This window comes from Dipodomys ordii, unplaced genomic scaffold (assembly GCF_000151885.1).
Source record: "Dipodomys ordii isolate 6190 unplaced genomic scaffold, Dord_2.0 Scaffold43, whole genome shotgun sequence".
NCBI classification, from domain to species: Eukaryota; Metazoa; Chordata; class Mammalia; order Rodentia; family Heteromyidae; genus Dipodomys; species Dipodomys ordii.
In genome coordinates, this window is record NW_012267259.1 from 2,881,435 (window position 1) to 2,898,582 (window position 17,148).

The 17,148-nt window shown below is 38.2% G+C and overlaps 1 protein-coding gene across 1 annotated transcript in view; it reads right to left on the reverse strand.

The window, feature by feature from the left end:
• Window positions 1–855: 855 nt before the first annotated feature.
• The window catches only part of Mex3c (mex-3 RNA binding family member C), a 19,934-nt gene continuing 3,641 nt past the window's right edge, over window positions 856–17,148 (reverse strand). Inside the window, exon 2 of the mRNA XM_013019009.1 lies at window positions 856–3,876. Within this exon, the coding sequence (XP_012874463.1) occupies window positions 2,651–3,769 (1,119 nt within the window). The 5' untranslated portion in view covers window positions 3,770–3,876 and the 3' untranslated portion in view covers window positions 856–2,650. The remainder of the gene's footprint in view (window positions 3,877–17,148) is intronic.

The following is a 17,148-nucleotide window of genomic DNA, read 5'->3' on the forward strand; positions in this document are numbered from 1 at the left end:
ATTCCTTTTAACCAACTGACAACAATCTACTCTGATCAAATCAAATCTATTTCATAAATGCAGTAGTATTTTTGCCAATTGTAAAGCCACTCAGAAGGTAGTTTTAAACAAAACTTGTACCTTCAGGTGCTGGGAATGTGGCTTAGTGGTAGAGTGCTTGCCTAGCATGCATGAAGCCCTGGGTTCAATTCCTCAGTACCATATAAACAGAAAAAGCTGCAAATAGCACTGTGGCTCAAGTGGTAGATGGCAGAGTGCTAGCCTTGAGCAAAAGCTCAATGACAGTGCTCAGGCCCTGAGTTCAAAGCTGCAGGACTGACAAACCAAAAACAAAAATCTTGTACCTTCATACCAGAAGAGTGAAGTCAAAATTTAGGAATCAATTAATATTAATATGTAAAGTCACTTAATACTTGACTTACAAATAGGTCAGAAGTAGTAATTTGTGGTCAAGTACATAGACATGCAACTAAATCTAAAATCAGCTAAATCTGCACTTTACTACAAATAACATCTCTCAAAGAAAAAGGTAAACTTGGACTGGAACGCAAGCCACATGGCTTCCCAACAGCACAATAATAATTTTAAAAAGCCATAGAAAGTTGGCATGGTGGTTCATGCTTCTAATCTCATAGCACACGGTAAGCTGAGCTTGCAGGAGGATGCCAAGTTCTAGGCTACCTTAGGCTACAGGTTGAGACTGCTTTACAGAGAACTAAAACAGAGAGAGAAGTCACAAGGACGACACAGGTTGGGACTAGGGAGACCTGGAAAGAAGAAAATCACAATTGTTTAGCAGTTCTCTTCCCTCTCAGGTAAACTAATGATGATATGAAAAACACCAAGGAGAATACATTCAAGTTAATGGAAACAAGTCTTTATTAAGTAACTTTTAATATCAGAAAAATAAAACTCTTATAATTCTCTTTACAGCAAATATATAATATCAGTGCTTTGGCCATCTTAAGTTAAAGGCCCTTTATCATAAAATATATGGTTTTAAACTTTACTCAAATTGAATTTATAATCCCTATGACTTCCCTACATATACATAACAAAAGAGTGTAGTAAAATTAGCAAATACTAAACTATATTGATAATTTATCATTCTTAGTTTGTGGTTTTTAGAAACAGTACACGCACCTAATATATGTCGATTCCTTGGCTTATTAGTTGCAGTGTACAATGCAACAAAATACAAAATACATGCTTGGTGAACATTCGTTCATATCTACAAGACGACAGCTAGAGATTAGGTTTTCAATACTGACATATTTACCTACCCTACAAGCAATTAGCATTACATCATAATATGCCATCAAGGCAACTTTTTTATACTGAAAAAATCAAAATAAAAACCGTTATTTGTAAACTTTTATACGAAATGTAACTCTTCAAGTGGAAATAAAAAATAAAATTTGTCTATTTACTATTGAATACACATAGGATTTCAATTTTCGTTATACTGAGAAAAAAAAAGCTCTTTTGTGTTGGGAAAATAACGCTTCAAAAAAATAATTAGTAGAAAAACCCACCAGTATAATATTTTGTCCTTTCAATGCCAGCAGAGATTTGGGGACATACTGAGGATGACGTCAGAGGCATCCACAGATGAAATGTACAAGTGTTCTTAAATCTTTCCTTGTGATTGGAAATAGTTTTGAAATGAAGTAAACTGACTGGAGGTTGTCACAGCTGCTTTTGTGAATTATGCCAAGGGCCCTGTTACCTCCCCTCCCACCCCCATTACTAAAAAATAAAAAACATATTTATAATGTGCAAGACAAATATGGTTTGAACATAAAATGTTTCACATTTTGATCTGGAGTCTAAAAATTAATCAATAGCTTGATCAGACTAATGAATGGAATGTTCACATCGTCAATTATCAGCCAATGTAGGTGCATCCCAAAGCCCTTCCTGAAATGGGAAAACCAGGTGGCCATTCCCACATTCACCAAGAGAGGCAGTGGGAAGGAATTCACAATCAAAGACAATTGCATTCCTGATCCATTGATCATACCAGCCTTGAGCACTCTGGGCGAGATGAAGGTCAATGTAGCAGTTTTGTCCCAAATTCTAACCAATGATCTAGTTAACTGCCATCAGCCCTATTATTACCAATAAGTAATCACAATGCATTTAAAAGTTACTTGCAATCCTGCAGAATTAGGCATAAATTGTTGTAAAATAAAAAACAAACAAACCTGTTTTGTCAAAACTGGCAGTGTAAAGAAGGCAGCACTGGAAGTGTCTGAGTCATCTGTAATGCCAAGTACCCTCCATAAACTCTTAATGTGGTTAGGCTTTTGGGACCCATTGTCTGGAATCTCAGACTTTTCTCATAGATCACACAACCTATGATCTTCACTCAGCCAAGTGGAACTTCAGCTTTAGCAATTCTTACATAAACTGTGTCTCTGGGTCTACAGAATAGTATTAAGAATTCAAACCAAACTAATAGACAAGAGACCACTTAGGTTTAGTGTTACCATAGCAGCCTTTTGTAAGTTTACTAACAACTTTAGCCTAATCCCAATAAAGCCTGCTAACAGTCATAAGAATTCATTAGGAAGTTTACTGGGGTACCATTATACCCATGCCTTTACGAGTCCATATAGAGATATACTATTTATGTATATATATATAGTTAAGAGTGAATTTGGATTGCCTGAGTAACAGCTGTCTGGCAAACTGGACATGATGGCGTTCTCTTTTCACAGATCTTGTTGGCACATTCCATGCAGAAGAGGTTGTGGCCACATGGAACTAGGGCAGCAATTACTTCATTCTCAAAGCAAATCACACAGTCGTGCTTTCTTCTTGATTCTGGAGGTGAGCTGGAGGTGGAGCCACCATTGGAAGAGGAGTAACTATTGGTACCATTAGAAAAAGCAGGGATGTATATTGGAAGGCCGACATGGTTGCCTGTACTAGGTGGGTCGCTCCTAACCCTCCGAGCAAGTGGGTGTTCTATGCTCTCGGGAAATGTAGGAGACAGACGAGGAGTAGATGGCTGACTTCCTCTACGCTGAGTCTTCATGTTACCAGAAGGATCACTCCCAAAGCCAGAGAGTGGGTTAACTGGTTCAAATGGAGTCCAGATAGTTTGAGCGGATGTTGGTAAAGAGTCAAAGGCGGGAGAGTCAACTGCAAGATCTTCCGAGCCTACAGATGGTAGTGTATCTCCAAACCAGAAGTTTCCTGTGCTAAATGGGCTTGTTGGACTAAAGTCGGCCAGCCTATTGCTTCCAAAGTAGGAATCGGTGGAACCACTGCCTAGAGAACTGGAACTATCATTTCGATAATTGGATATCATTCTCGCACGGCTAGGAGGAACTGGATTGGAGGAGAGCCACGCAGAGCCAAGAGTGCCACCTTCAAAACTCACATCGGTACCATTGTAATGGAAATCATTCTCTTCATTGAGCTCTATGTAGTTTCCGGTACGCATGGCAATATGCATTTCGATTTCTTCCCGTGCTCGGTCAACATTTTCCGGCATCCCTGTCACTTCAAAGACAGGTTCCTTATCTCTGCTTGGAGTCACTATGTATGTGTGGGTCTGTTGCTGAATTCTTTTAATTGTTGCTCCTTTGGGTCCAACCACTAATCCCACCACACGATAGGGGACCCTGACCTGGACCGTCGTCTGACCGGGCAGATTAGGACTACATGACAGCCCTCCCAGGGCAGGGCCATTTTTGTTTCGAGATGCTCGAATCATGGAGAAGTGCTCTGCGGCTGACAGGATTTCTCTTTTGGCCATGGCAACATCTTCTTTCCGTCCAGTGACAACAAAAATGGGCTCTTCACCACGAACAGGTGTCTTGATATATGTGTTTGTCTTGGCTCTCAGTGCTTTAATTTTACAACCTGTTAGGAAAAAAGATTCAGAGGAATCAATACCTACTTCAAAAACACTTACAAAGACAAAGCACAGAAAGCTCTTTTTAAACTGCTAGCCGATGGGGCAATTTTTATTAATTTTTTGCAGAGCTGAGGACCGAACTCAGGGCCTTGTACTTGCCAGGCAAATGGTTTTCCACTGAGCTAAATTCCCGGCCTCACCATTTTTACTTTAAAAAAAAAGATCTCTCAGTACAGTTGAGTGGCAGTGGCTCACAGGCTTGCAACCCCAGCTACTCAGGAAGCTGCAATCTGAGGATCAGGGGTTGAAGCCAGGTGAGGAAGGAAAGTCTATGGGACACTCATCTCCAATAACACTACTAAAAAATAGAAGTGTAGCTAGTTGTGGTTCAAGTAGCACTGCACTAGACTTGAGAGGGAAAAAAAAACAACAGGCTTAAGAACAGCATCTAGGTCCTGAGTTCAAGCTCTAGGACTGGCATGCAGGTATGCACACACACTCCTACACCATAAAAATGTATCACTACACAATGAAATGTTCCTGATTCCACTAAGGCTGCTAGATCTGGGCATGTACTTACCTGATGGTCTTTTCATGTGAGAAGAGATGGTAACTCTACTAGGAGGTTCTAATTCAGAAGTCAGCTTTACTATTTTCTTACTGTTTGTACTACTCATTGCAAATGATAAATAAAGTCTGCTATATATGAAAGCTATATTGTGAATGGGTATGATTTTTCGAACACTAATATTTAGTACCTAGCAAGTGTGTGGGTGGCAAGAAAAACAATAGTGTGCAAGTGAAACAATCTATTGTCAAAACTGACTTCAAAAATCTAAAGCCTTAAATGCAGCAGTGGACACTAAAAAGCACTAGACACACTATGTTGAAAATGAACTATACAACTGTAGATGGGGATGGGAGGGAAAACCGGGGAAAGCAAAGAAAGGGGTGACACTATCCTATAGCCCTGCCGGTCACTGGTAGCTCGCATGCCTGTAAATCCTAGCTGAGGAGGCTGAAATCTGAGGACAGTGGTTTGAAGCTGGCCTGAGCAGGAAAGCTCTCCAATTAACTAGCAAAAAGCCAGAGACGTACAGAGCCTTGAGCCAAAGAAACTCAGGGGCCGGGGTGCAGGCCGTGAGTTTAAGCCCCAGAACTGCCAAAAAATAAAAACAACACAACCAAAAAGACAATGTAAACCAAGGCCAGTAGTGTATCTTTGCTTCTGTTCCTTCAGTTAAATTCTAGGTCCATCACAAGTCAGTGTATTTACTTCTATCTTAGTTTAGTTATACTAATGTTTAGTCATACTGATGCTACTAACTAAATTATCTAAATTATGACATAAATGAATAGAATATGTATCGATAAAAATTAAGCTGAATGAAGGAAGGGAGCTGGGAGAAAGCTGCTGCTGAATTATGAATGGGTGAGCTTGGGATAGAGCAAAGAAAGAAGCGATGGTATACACCCTATGAAGTTCTTGATCCAACCAAACAGATACTGGACATGGCATGATGTGGATGCTCAATGTACTTTCATTAAAGAATTACTCTAATTCAAGGCAGACCTGGGCTCAAATAAAGGGACTTGCTTTCAAATTCTTTATTACGTTAAATAAAACATTGAAGCATATATGCCTAACGTGTCATAAATGCCCATTTTAGTCAACTTTTTTTTCCTTCAGTACCAACCGTGCAAACTGTAGCTCAAAATCTCCAATACACAACCAAGGTAAAAAAAATTATGGTGCTATACTTTTCAATGATGCTAACACGATTTCATGAGTATCATGCTATTTTTAGTTTCTAAAAAGAAAGAATATAAGGTACTATTGAAGATTTAAAAAACACAAAGTAATAACGTGTAAAATTTAAAACCATTTCTAGTCTGCCTACCTACAATAGTACTCCCACATACAACCCCATATAGCTCCCTGTGTTCAGTCTTGCCCAACTCCAATATTCTACATGTTCTTTAGTGAAATGAAACCTTCTATAAGGTATCCTTCCCACCAAGACTGGTCTGTCCTACACATTGCTAAAGCACCCAACCCATGCAACATGTTGAAAAGATCACTATGTTTTATTAGTTTGCTCTTTATCATAAAAGTATATCAAAAAGATGAAACCTTCCTAATTCCACGAATACTGCTACATCTGGACACGTACTTCAGTAGTATGTATTTAGGGGGAGACTATAATTCACACTTCCCAGTACGTATGTATTTTTTTCCTCTCCTGGTTCAAGATTTTCATATGGCCCCATATTAGTAATCCATTTTACCAAAGGGAGCTGATTGTTAATTTCAACTATAGCATATTCAAAGTGACTTTACTCAATCTCCAATTTTTCATTGACACACACACACACACACACACACAAAACACAATTCAATTCTCAACTTCTCTCCTATAAATGAGAACACTGAAAATCTAAAAGACAAGTAGTCAAAGAAAAAGTAAGCACACTGCTGGTATGCATACTGGTGGCTCATCTCTATAATCCTAGAAGATTGAGATCTGAGGACTGTGGTTCAAAAGCCAGCATGGGCAGAAAGTATGTAGACTCTTATCTCCAATTAACCACCAGAAAACCAAAAGTGGCACTATAGCTCAAAGAGGTAGAGTGCTAGCTCTGAATGACAGTGCCCAGGTCCTGAATTCAAGCCCCATGACTACCACCGCCGCAGCCAACAAAAGCATACAAATAGTTCCCTAGATCCTATCATCTGAAAGACTGCTTTCTAGCTCCATTAGTTCCATGAAGCAAAATAAATAATGTAAAAATTAAACCTGGTGTAATAAAGTGAGAGGACTGAGAACATCTCAGGAAATGCAACTTCAATACATATTTATAAGTGTTAATATTGCATTCTCCTTGGCCTTTGGAAGCCATGTATTGGATACAAGTTGTTCCTTTGGTTTTTATTTTCATTCTTAAATAGTTTACACTTAGGTGGTAGCAAAAGGACATGTCTTCTAACTATATACCACTTTTTAATTAAAGCATTATATAATAAAAATTTAACATTTAGGTCACTAGTCTACAATTAGAAAAATATAGTCCATTATCCATCATTCGTTACCAAGTCACTAAAAAAAAACCCATCTCAGCCTTGAGGGTTGGGATTGCAAAAGTAATCCTGCACCACCCCACCCAACTAGTTGACAATATTATGAGATGAATAACCAATGCCCCAGGTTCCAGACCCAGGTATAAACATACTTTCAGTTATTCAAACACAAATTTAGGTGTCCTGGGAAGGGATTCTGTAGATGTAATATCAATTCAAAACTGGAACTAGGGATAATCTAGGCAAGCCTGACTTAATGAGTCCTTTAGAATGTTTTCCAGACAACAAAAAGCTTGGGTTTGAGGAAGTAAACCCCAGGGGTAAGGAATGGAGTCCTGGCCAATGGCCCAGTGAGATCTGAACAGAAAAGCTGGACATACTATGTCTGGACATTTGGTCTGCAGAAACTGAGGTGATAAATTTATGTTGTGTTTGAAGCCAATAAACGAATGGAAATTGTTAGAACAGAGTTCTTATGCCTTTTAAGGGTTCTACAACTAAGAAAAGCATAACTGTATGTTCTTAGTATCACACCAGACATTCTAGAGGACTTTCCAATCAGAATTAAGCAATAGCTTTCAACACACAGTATTACATTACTGAAATAGCATAGTAAACATAAACTTGACATGAGTTCGACTACAGTCCAGAAATCTTTTGTCTATAATTCTTACAATGTTCTTATAATGTATACCCCCTCCCCCTATACATTAAAATGATAAATTTGTGTCACTGAAGCCACTGTTAACTTTTTATGGCAGTATTAGAAAACTAAAGCACGTAATAAGATGTTGATAAAGGTAACTATGTTTAGAGGTGAGAGTGGCTTGTTGGAAGATAAATTAACAAACAAGCTGGTCCTAGGGCTTTTCCTAGGTTTTCTCGGCTAATTTTTTTTTTTTTTTTGCCAGTCCTGGGGCTTGAGCTTACGTCCTGGGCACTGTCTCCGAGCTTCTTCTGTTCAAGGCTAGCATTCTACCACTTGAGCCACAGCTCCACTTCTAGCTTTTTGTTTCTGTGGTACTAATTGAACCCAGGGCTTCATGCATGCTAGGCAAGCACCCTTACCACTGAGCCACATTCGCAGCCCTAAACAATTCCCTTTCTGAGGCTTAAGAGCAGTTTAGCAACTGTAGGCTAAAGTTCAGCTTAATGCCTGAATTTTTCCATTCAAATGTTAACGCTTTCTGAAGGTTCTGGTGCGATTCCCATAGTTTCATGAGGAACTCATCATTTAGGACCTCAAGAAGCATAATCAAAAGTGAAAATAAGCCGGGCACTGGTGGCTCATGCCTGTAATCCTAACTACTCAGGAGGCTGAGATCTGAGGATCTGAGGATCACGGTTCAAAGCCAGCCCGGGCAGAAAGTCTGTGAGACTCTTATCTCCAATAAAAATTACTAGAAAACTGGAAGTGGTGCTGTGGCTCAAGCGGTAGAACGCTCGCTGTGAGCTGAAGAGCTCAGGGACAGCACCCAAGCAGAGTTCAAGCCCCACAACCAAAAAAAAAAAAGGGGGGGGGATAGTCATATAAGCAATGCAGATGAAAGACAATTGCTAACATGAAAAGCAGCATATTAAGATAGTGGAAATATACGAAAGATGACTTTACAATGTACACTAAATGAAAAAAGCCAAAGGCATTTGCACTATGACTTGAAGAAAGTGGTTTGTCTGTGTGGGAAGTTTAAGAACCATAAATGCAAATCCAGAGGAGGGCACAATGGGAACTGAAGCTGGTTCAGCACTCAGTGAGCTTCAAGCAACTGGAGGACAGAACAGAGACAGGACTGGATGGGGAGGCAGAAGTCTTCAGTGTTAGACAAAGGAGTTAATCAATTTTGGAGAGAAGTAACATGATCAGATATGCTGTCAGGCTGATGGGAACATAAAATATAGACCAAAAAATAGACAAAGAGCCAGGTGCCTTTGGCTCACACCTATAATCCTAGCTCTCAGAAGAGTTCTGATGATCTCTGCTGGAAGCCAGTCTAGCCAAGAAAATCTGTGTGACTCTTATCTCCAATTAACCACCAAAAAGCCAGAAGAGGAGGTGTGACTCAAGAAGTATTGTACAAAGCTCAGGGACAATACCCAGGCCTTCAGTTCAAGACCTAGGATGGTGCCGGTGAATGCTCACACAAAGAACTTGGAGACTTATTTATCTGAAAGGCCACCATAATCAGAAAATGAAACAGTTCATGAGACAGGGACCAGGAAGAGCCATTGTTATATTCTAATATACAGTATATGTAGTATATTCATCTTTTTCTTGTGCTAGTTTTTGACAAAGCTGAGTTCTCCAAAAACTAAACTCATTGTATATATGTGTACGTATCTCATATGGAGTAATTAAAAATTTTGTAAGAATTTATACATACAAATAATTAACTCTCCTCCTAGAGACTCTTATCTCTAATAAACCACTCAGAAAACCGGAAGTAGTGCAGTAGCTCGTAGAGAGCGCTTGCCTTGAGCTGAAGAGCTGAGGGACAGCGCCCAGGGCCAAGAGTTTAAGCCCACAACAGACATAAACAAACAAACAAAAAACACCAAAAAAAGACAAACAGGACAAGAGCTATGCCTGGTGGTGGCACATGTCTATAAGTCAAGCATTCAGGAGACTGAAGCATGAATTGAAGGCAAGGCTAACCTGGGCTGGCATAGTATGACCTAGTCTCAAAATGCCATTCCAGGGGCTGGGAAGGTGGATCAGTGGTAGAGTGCTTGCCTAGCATGAATGAAGCCCTGAGTTCAACTCCTGAGTACCACACAAACAGAAAAGGCCAGAAGTGGCGCTGTGGCTCAAGTGGTAAGAATGCTAACCTTGAGCAAAAGAAGCTCAGAGACAGTGCCCAGGCCTTGCATTCAAGCCCCAGGACAGCCAAAAAAATCAACAAACCAAAACAAAAAAAGAAGAATGTGGAATAACTCAGATTAACAAACATAGCCAATTCAAAAAATGGAAACTGTGTCAGGCTCTATGAGCAGAATCATAATACAATCATTATCATAACCACCATCAAGAATCCTTTATGGTCCAGTTCAAAGGAAATAATAAGTGAAACCAGACAGGTTCTACTTGACTTCTAATAACCTCCATCCTGATTATCTTCCAGGCTGGGTTCTAGCCACTTATCTTACTTTTGGTCACTCAACTTTCAGGTCTTTTCCAACTTAATATTTGTGATCAAGTCTCTCTTCCAGGAAATACACAATCATCTCTTCTTCAAAATTACTTGGGGGCAACAGATACTATAATTTCACACATATATTCTTTTTCCTCAATGAAAGGTTACTTAAGACTTAAGAACACAAAACTTTGAATGGAACATCATGAAACATCTTAATGAACATGTCACTAAACCCTACCTCTCTTTCCTGTACAAGGATCTATGATTAAAGGTATTTTCCTTACTTAGTTGTTACTCATAACAACTAAGTACAATACTGTATGACTGGGCTAGGGTTGTAACTCAGTGGTAGGGTTCAAGCTAACTGTGCCTTGGCCCTGGGTTCATCCCTTCCTTTCAAAGCTGATCATAGTATTTGGCAGTTTTTTAAAGATTTATCTATTCCTCACTATTCACCTCTTCCCATCACTCCATGAGTAAACTCAGCTAACATCTTGGGGCCTCAATTAACTTTGAAATAAAAAATTCACAAAGCAAAGCATTCTTTCCTTTCATCAGTATTGACTTTAGAACTCAGGGCCTCGTGATTGCTAGACAAAACTCTATTACTTGAGCCATGTCCCCCAAGCCCACTTTTCCATTTTCTAAAGGCTGTTTCCTAGATACAATATTTTCATTAAATGACCATAATAGAACAGTTTTGAAAGGAGAGGAAAAAGATTAACGGAATTGCTCCAAATCTCCCAGCTATTCAGTTGGGTATCTAAACTAAATTGTCTCATTTCACATGCCTTTCATCACTCCTCTGCACTCTTCCTGTAACAGCACATCGTTTCACATTTTTAATGATAGATTATAATAACAAGGGGACAGGGTCATATAATATAATGATTTTTAAAATAAGGGCCTTTCCTTATCGGGATAGTCTATTCAAAAATTCTTTTCACTTGACAAAATGTCAATTTCAGCTGGGCATGGTGATTCACACCTGTAGTCAGGACACCCAGGAATGTGAGGCGGAGGCCACTCTGGGCTATGCAGTAGGACTCTGATACAAACACTACAAACCAACGATTAAAAACTCAATTTCAGCATCACATGTTCAAAGCTGGATAAATATTAAGTTAAAAATTCCAAGGAGAATGTTTCGTATGCATTTACTGTAAGAATGCATTGTCTGGGAAGGGAATGAGGAAGGGAAGAGACCATACGAAAGGAAATGTACTCATTACCTGACTCCTAATTGTAATCCCTTTGTATATCACCTTCATAATAATATTTTTTAAAAGTACATAGTATAACTGCAACCTCTATGTACACCACCTTTATAACAACAATTAAAACCTTTTTTTTTTCCTTAAAGAATACATTGCATTCTGGTCTGGTGGTGATATATATATGCCTGTAATTCCTAGTACTCAGAAGTTAAGGCCAGATGACCTCCAGCTTGAGGCTAGCCTGGCTGCTACTGAGCCTCAAACAAAATGAAACAAAAACCAGCACTACATATTTATAAATGTACAATATAGTGTGTGTGTGTGTGTGTGTGTGTGTGTGTGTGTGTGAGTTGTGGGGCTTGAACTCGGCCTGGGTGCTGTCCCTGAGCAACTCAGCTCAAGGCTAGTGCTCTACCACTTGAGCCACAGTGCTGCTTCCAGTTTTTTTGGGTGGTTAATTGGAGATAAGTCTCTCAGGGATATTCCTGCTTGAACTGGCTTTGAACTGAGATCCTCAGATCTCAGCCTCCTGAATAGCTAGGATTACAGGTGTGAGCCACCAGCACCAGACACAGTAATAGTATCAATAGCTTTCCTTTAGAGGGTGTGTCAGTCTTTAAAGTAAAACTTAGCTGAATTTTCAGTGATGGATACTTTGTTCATCTCAGTTTTGGGATTACTACACCAGCACTTCACAGAACTCCATTTATTATGCAGTTATGTTCTGTTTACTATGAACATTTAAAAGAGGAATTTAATGTCTTCAATTTAAACAATATCTTCTATACTTCAAAGCTCCACATAATCTCAAGGTTGGTTGACTCATTAAAGGCAAGAGGGAAAAAAAAGACCCCATTACTACAGTTTGGAAAGTAAATCAGTAAATAGCAAAATACCAAGTTTCTAGCCTAGTAATTCAGCATAATTACATAAACAGCATCTACTTTATTATTTCAGGTACTTTAACTGATATTAAGTATGCAAAAATGACTGATATCTAGTTCTGCCTTTACTGTTTTATCTATTGAAGAATCAAAAGGATTCAATGTTTGTATGTTTTTGTATTGGAAGTATGCCAATCACCTATGATCCTGCTGATTTTTTGCTTTCCTTATTCTGTATCTTGATGGGACAGATATGATATGAATAGTAAGTAACAGCTTGAGACCTTGGATAAGTTTCTTATATTTCCTTACATGTATGGTGGAAATAATAGAGCCAATACATGTAATTCTGCACAGTGCCTGACACATTTAAAATTTATTAAAAAAGTTGAATAAGCTAATTTTCCTGGAGGAATTTATAGTATACTTTCTAAAAAGTACACAAACAAAGCTGGAAAGACACATGAAGGCAATGTAAGTGGTAATTAGAAATCTGTTTATGTGATTTGAAGTCCTGCTGTCTTTGGACAAAGCTCAGAATATAAGAGAGAACATATAGTTCAAAAATCTGACTTTATGCATGTCCAGAGTTAAAAAGTAGTGATTCTTTAAAAAAAAAAAATCACCATTCTTCTACCTTTATTTTTTCTAGTAGGTTTTTAGGGCTAGAAAAGAAATCCTTCCATGTAAAGGTATATCAAAACACATATTTTATACCACACATTATATGATATGTAACTATTATATGTGATGCAATAACTATTACATATATCTAATATGTATCTATATACTAAATATATTAAACTAAATCTAACCCCCACCTTATTTTAACTTAATTACACCACACAAAAGGATAAAAAATACTTAATAAAAAAAGTTAAGTTGGGGACCAGTTCAGGCTTCTTAGTGATAACTTGTCCTAAAACACACATTACTTTAGAATCATCTGAAAAAAAAAATCACTGCAATTTTCATGTGCTCTCTCTTTGGGGACACACGATTGTAATGGGTTTTCTAGCCCAGGTAACTTACTTTGATTAAAGTAATATGTGGAAATATGTTAAGTATTATTTCCGGGTCTAACATGTGCATATACTACACAATAATCTCTCACTCTGGCACAAGGAGAACTTAACATCTGAGAAAATGGCTATGGATGGGCCTGTGTCCCTAAATGACCAAAATGATCAAAGCCCCTGTGAATAAGAAATAAACCTTGATTGTGAACACTGAGATACGGGGATCCTTTGTAACACAGCAAAGAGCCAGTTATCTAACATGGATGCAATCATTGGCTGGTTCTAATTTATTACAGAAGTATATAATGTGAAAAACTGAGAAAGCCAAGAAAAGTTGAATGGTTCCAAGCTAATTTCACATATAACAAAAGTAAAATGGCTTTAAAACCTAATTTCATGTATGTCTATCTGTGTATCATTCAGTCTCTAGAGGTAGATATGACAGTACCGTGCTGCAAAGAGGAAATCTCTAAAGGTCAGAGTTTAAGTGACTTTAAGATCATGAGATTAGCTGAGTGCTGGTGGCTCATGCCTGTAATCCTAGCTACTCAGGAGTCCGAGATCTGAGGATCATGGTTCAAAGCCAGCCCAGGCAGAAAAGTCCGTGAGACTCAACTCCAATTAACCACTAGAAAACTGGAAGTGGTGCTGTGGCTCAAGCAGTAGAGTGCTTGCCTTGAGTTGAAGAGCTCAGGGAAAGTGCCCAAGCCCAGAGTTCAAGCCCCATGACCAACCAAAAAAAAAATAATAAATAATAATGACATCCACTGATTTCTGGCTTTTTCTATATACACAGCTTAACTGTGTTACAGCACACTGGCATAATTTACTGTCTCTCTCTATATATCCATATATATATCTCTATATATCCATATATAGATATAGATGTAGATATCTCTATATATCCATATATATATTCTTCCCCCACTCCAGTACTAGGGCTTGAATTTAGGGCCTGGGCACTGTCCCTGAGCTTTTGCTCAAGCTAGCACTCTATCACTTAAGCCACAGTGCTACTTCCAGCTTTCTGTTTATGTGGTACTGAGGAATCAAATCCAAGGCTTCATGTATTCTATCTAGGCAAGCACTCTACCACTAAGCCATATTCCTAGCCCTATGATATATATTTTTTAGACTAAACTATACATCTTAAAATATGTCTGCATTAAGACATTAAGTTTTCCATAAAATTGTCCATTTATATAAATACTGAAGTACTCAAAACAAGATCAAGGATGTAATAAATATCTTTAAAAAAATGAGTGGTACCTTTTTTTGAATTTAAGGTGTAGAGAAGAGTTTACACATTGTTGGAAATTTTAGGGTTGTTCATAACAGAAAACACATCCTTGAATCACCATTTTATCTCTCTTTTTAGAATAGTGAATCAGCACAGTTCAGGAAGGAAAGGCACTATATTCCCCAACCATTTGTAAGACAATTACAATAACTGTTCCCTCCTATGGCCCCAACACTAATACATACTATTGTATATACGGTAACAAACCAAACTCAAAACCTTTCTGCAAAGTTAGAGCATGTAATTTCTTAAGGCCAACACATAAACTAACTTTCTCAATGGCAGTGAACTTTTAGACAATTTAGTACTGTGTTAAGGCAACTGTGCATAGTTACTATGCTACTTCTGCCTAGACAATGACTTATTTTATTATTTTTTTGTTGGTCGTGGGGCCTGAACTCTGGGCCTGGGTGCTGTCCCTCAGCTCTTCAGCTCAAAGCTAATGCTCTACCACTTGAGCCATAGCGCCACTTTCGGCTTTTTCTGCTTATGTGGTGCTGAGGAATCAAACCCAGGGCCTCATGCATGCAAGGCAAGCACTCTACCACTGAGCCATCTTCCCAGTCTCGACAACAAAAATTTTAAATAAACCAACTTGGATAATATTTTAAATTATGCTGGTCTAAATACATACATGTTCTATTATTTGAAGTCATCTTCATTATCTACATCTGCCAAATAGCTATAACCTCCCAGCAAAGTGACATTGGAAAAATACCTAACATGTTTGGTAAAGAAGACAACATCACTCCACCCTCAAGGAGAAAAGCAAAAAAAGACACCATGCTTTATTATTATTTTTTTTTCTTCTTATATCATGTGCATTCTAATGTAGTTTCTGGTTTGTTTTGAGATAAGGTCTCATTATATATAACCCAGCTGACCTTGAATTAGTGATCTTCTTGCTTCCTATGTAATAGGCATGGCGGAGCAATGTGAAGTTTTCTGTTCTGCCAGATCATACATTATTTCTGTTATGTATAATTTCATCACAAGCAATTGAAGAAAAATGTCACAAGTGTACAACAAAGGCAACTTTGGAGAATGTTATGTGTGACAATATACATTACCACTGGGTATCAGTGGAAAAAAAATAATTTAAAAATTTCCCTATATGATCTAGCTTAGTGATAGCCAAAGTCAAGTATGAGAAAATCCACTGGAATGTAGAAACAAATCCCTTATTCTTGTAACTTTTTATATACAACATAATGTTGTACATTCTAAAGCACACATATTATACACAAATGTCCAGATATTGGGAGCATTAGTAGTTTTTTTGACAGAGTGTATAAACAAAAAAGGATAGAGACCATTCTACCCTATAAGGTGAGAAAGTACATACTCTATCAGTTAAAAGTCACCATTGAATATAGTTGAAGGTAACACATCAAACAGTAAATATGAAACTTTTGGCTGCAGAATCTTTAAACAACTCAATTTAGGAAATTCATCATTTTCTGAAGTATAGTTGAGAATGGGACTTGAGTTCTACTTTAACTCACTGCTGGATATCAGTGATGATAGAAACCACATCAAAACCCAATAATTTAAATCTGTCAACTACTGTTAGTGTGTCTTGCAAGCACTAGACTAAAAAAACAGAGATATTCTGTTGTCAGATTTATTTTGATGTCTATATTTTAAAATTCCTAATTCCTGATTTTATTTTACAGTATTATTTCACACAAGATACAAAACAAAACTCCCCCCAACCCAACAGGACTAATTTAACATGCCCAAAGATCATATACTACTAGGAGAAAATAAGAGATCAAAGTGCTGGCAGACCAGCACCCATCACTATCAATAGCAATAGTCTGAGGCTGGACCTGGTGTTACATGACTGTAAGCCCAGCTTTCTAGAGGCTGATGAAGATGGTTGGATGGGAGGGTAAGACAGACTGGGCTACATAGTGAGACCCAGTCCCAAAAACACACCAGTGGTTTGGGTTACCTTTATTTATTTATTTTAAAATAAGACACTGGAAACAGAAGCCATCTACAAGAGTTGCTAGTCCGTGTGACTCAGAATTCCATTTGTCCTACTCTGCTTCAGAGCTGAAGTCATAAATGTCTTCATCTGTGACATAATTATTTCCAAAACCAATTAAGAGATGTCAAATTGGAAATTATGACTTCAAGGTAACGAATTAAATGGTAGGAAAGGTTATCTTTCAAGGATGAAAATTTAACTTCTTCAAAGCAAACAAGAAAACAAATGACTTGCCCTGTTTAACTCACTTAGGACAGGTACTCACACTGTAAAAGTATGTGATTATTAGAAGTCACTTAGTTCTCTGTACAAATGAGTGAGTACTTTACAGATTTTATTACCATGCTCCTGGGGTGTGGGGTGGCAAAAATGTCAATGATCCACTAGGTGAATGATTTGAAACAGGAAAAGGGCATGACTTTATGTTCTGAAGAAAGAGGTAGATGACATACTTTTAACAGTACTGTCAACTCTGGGAAAATGTAAGTGCAAAAAGAACAGTCAGCAATTTGTCTCATGTCTACGGCAGATTCACATCCTTATTAGCCAAATAAGAAAAACTAAGGCAGGCTGGGAAGGTGACTCAGTGGTAGAGCGCTTGCCTTGCATGCATGAGGCCCTGGGTTCGATTCCTCAGCACCACATAAG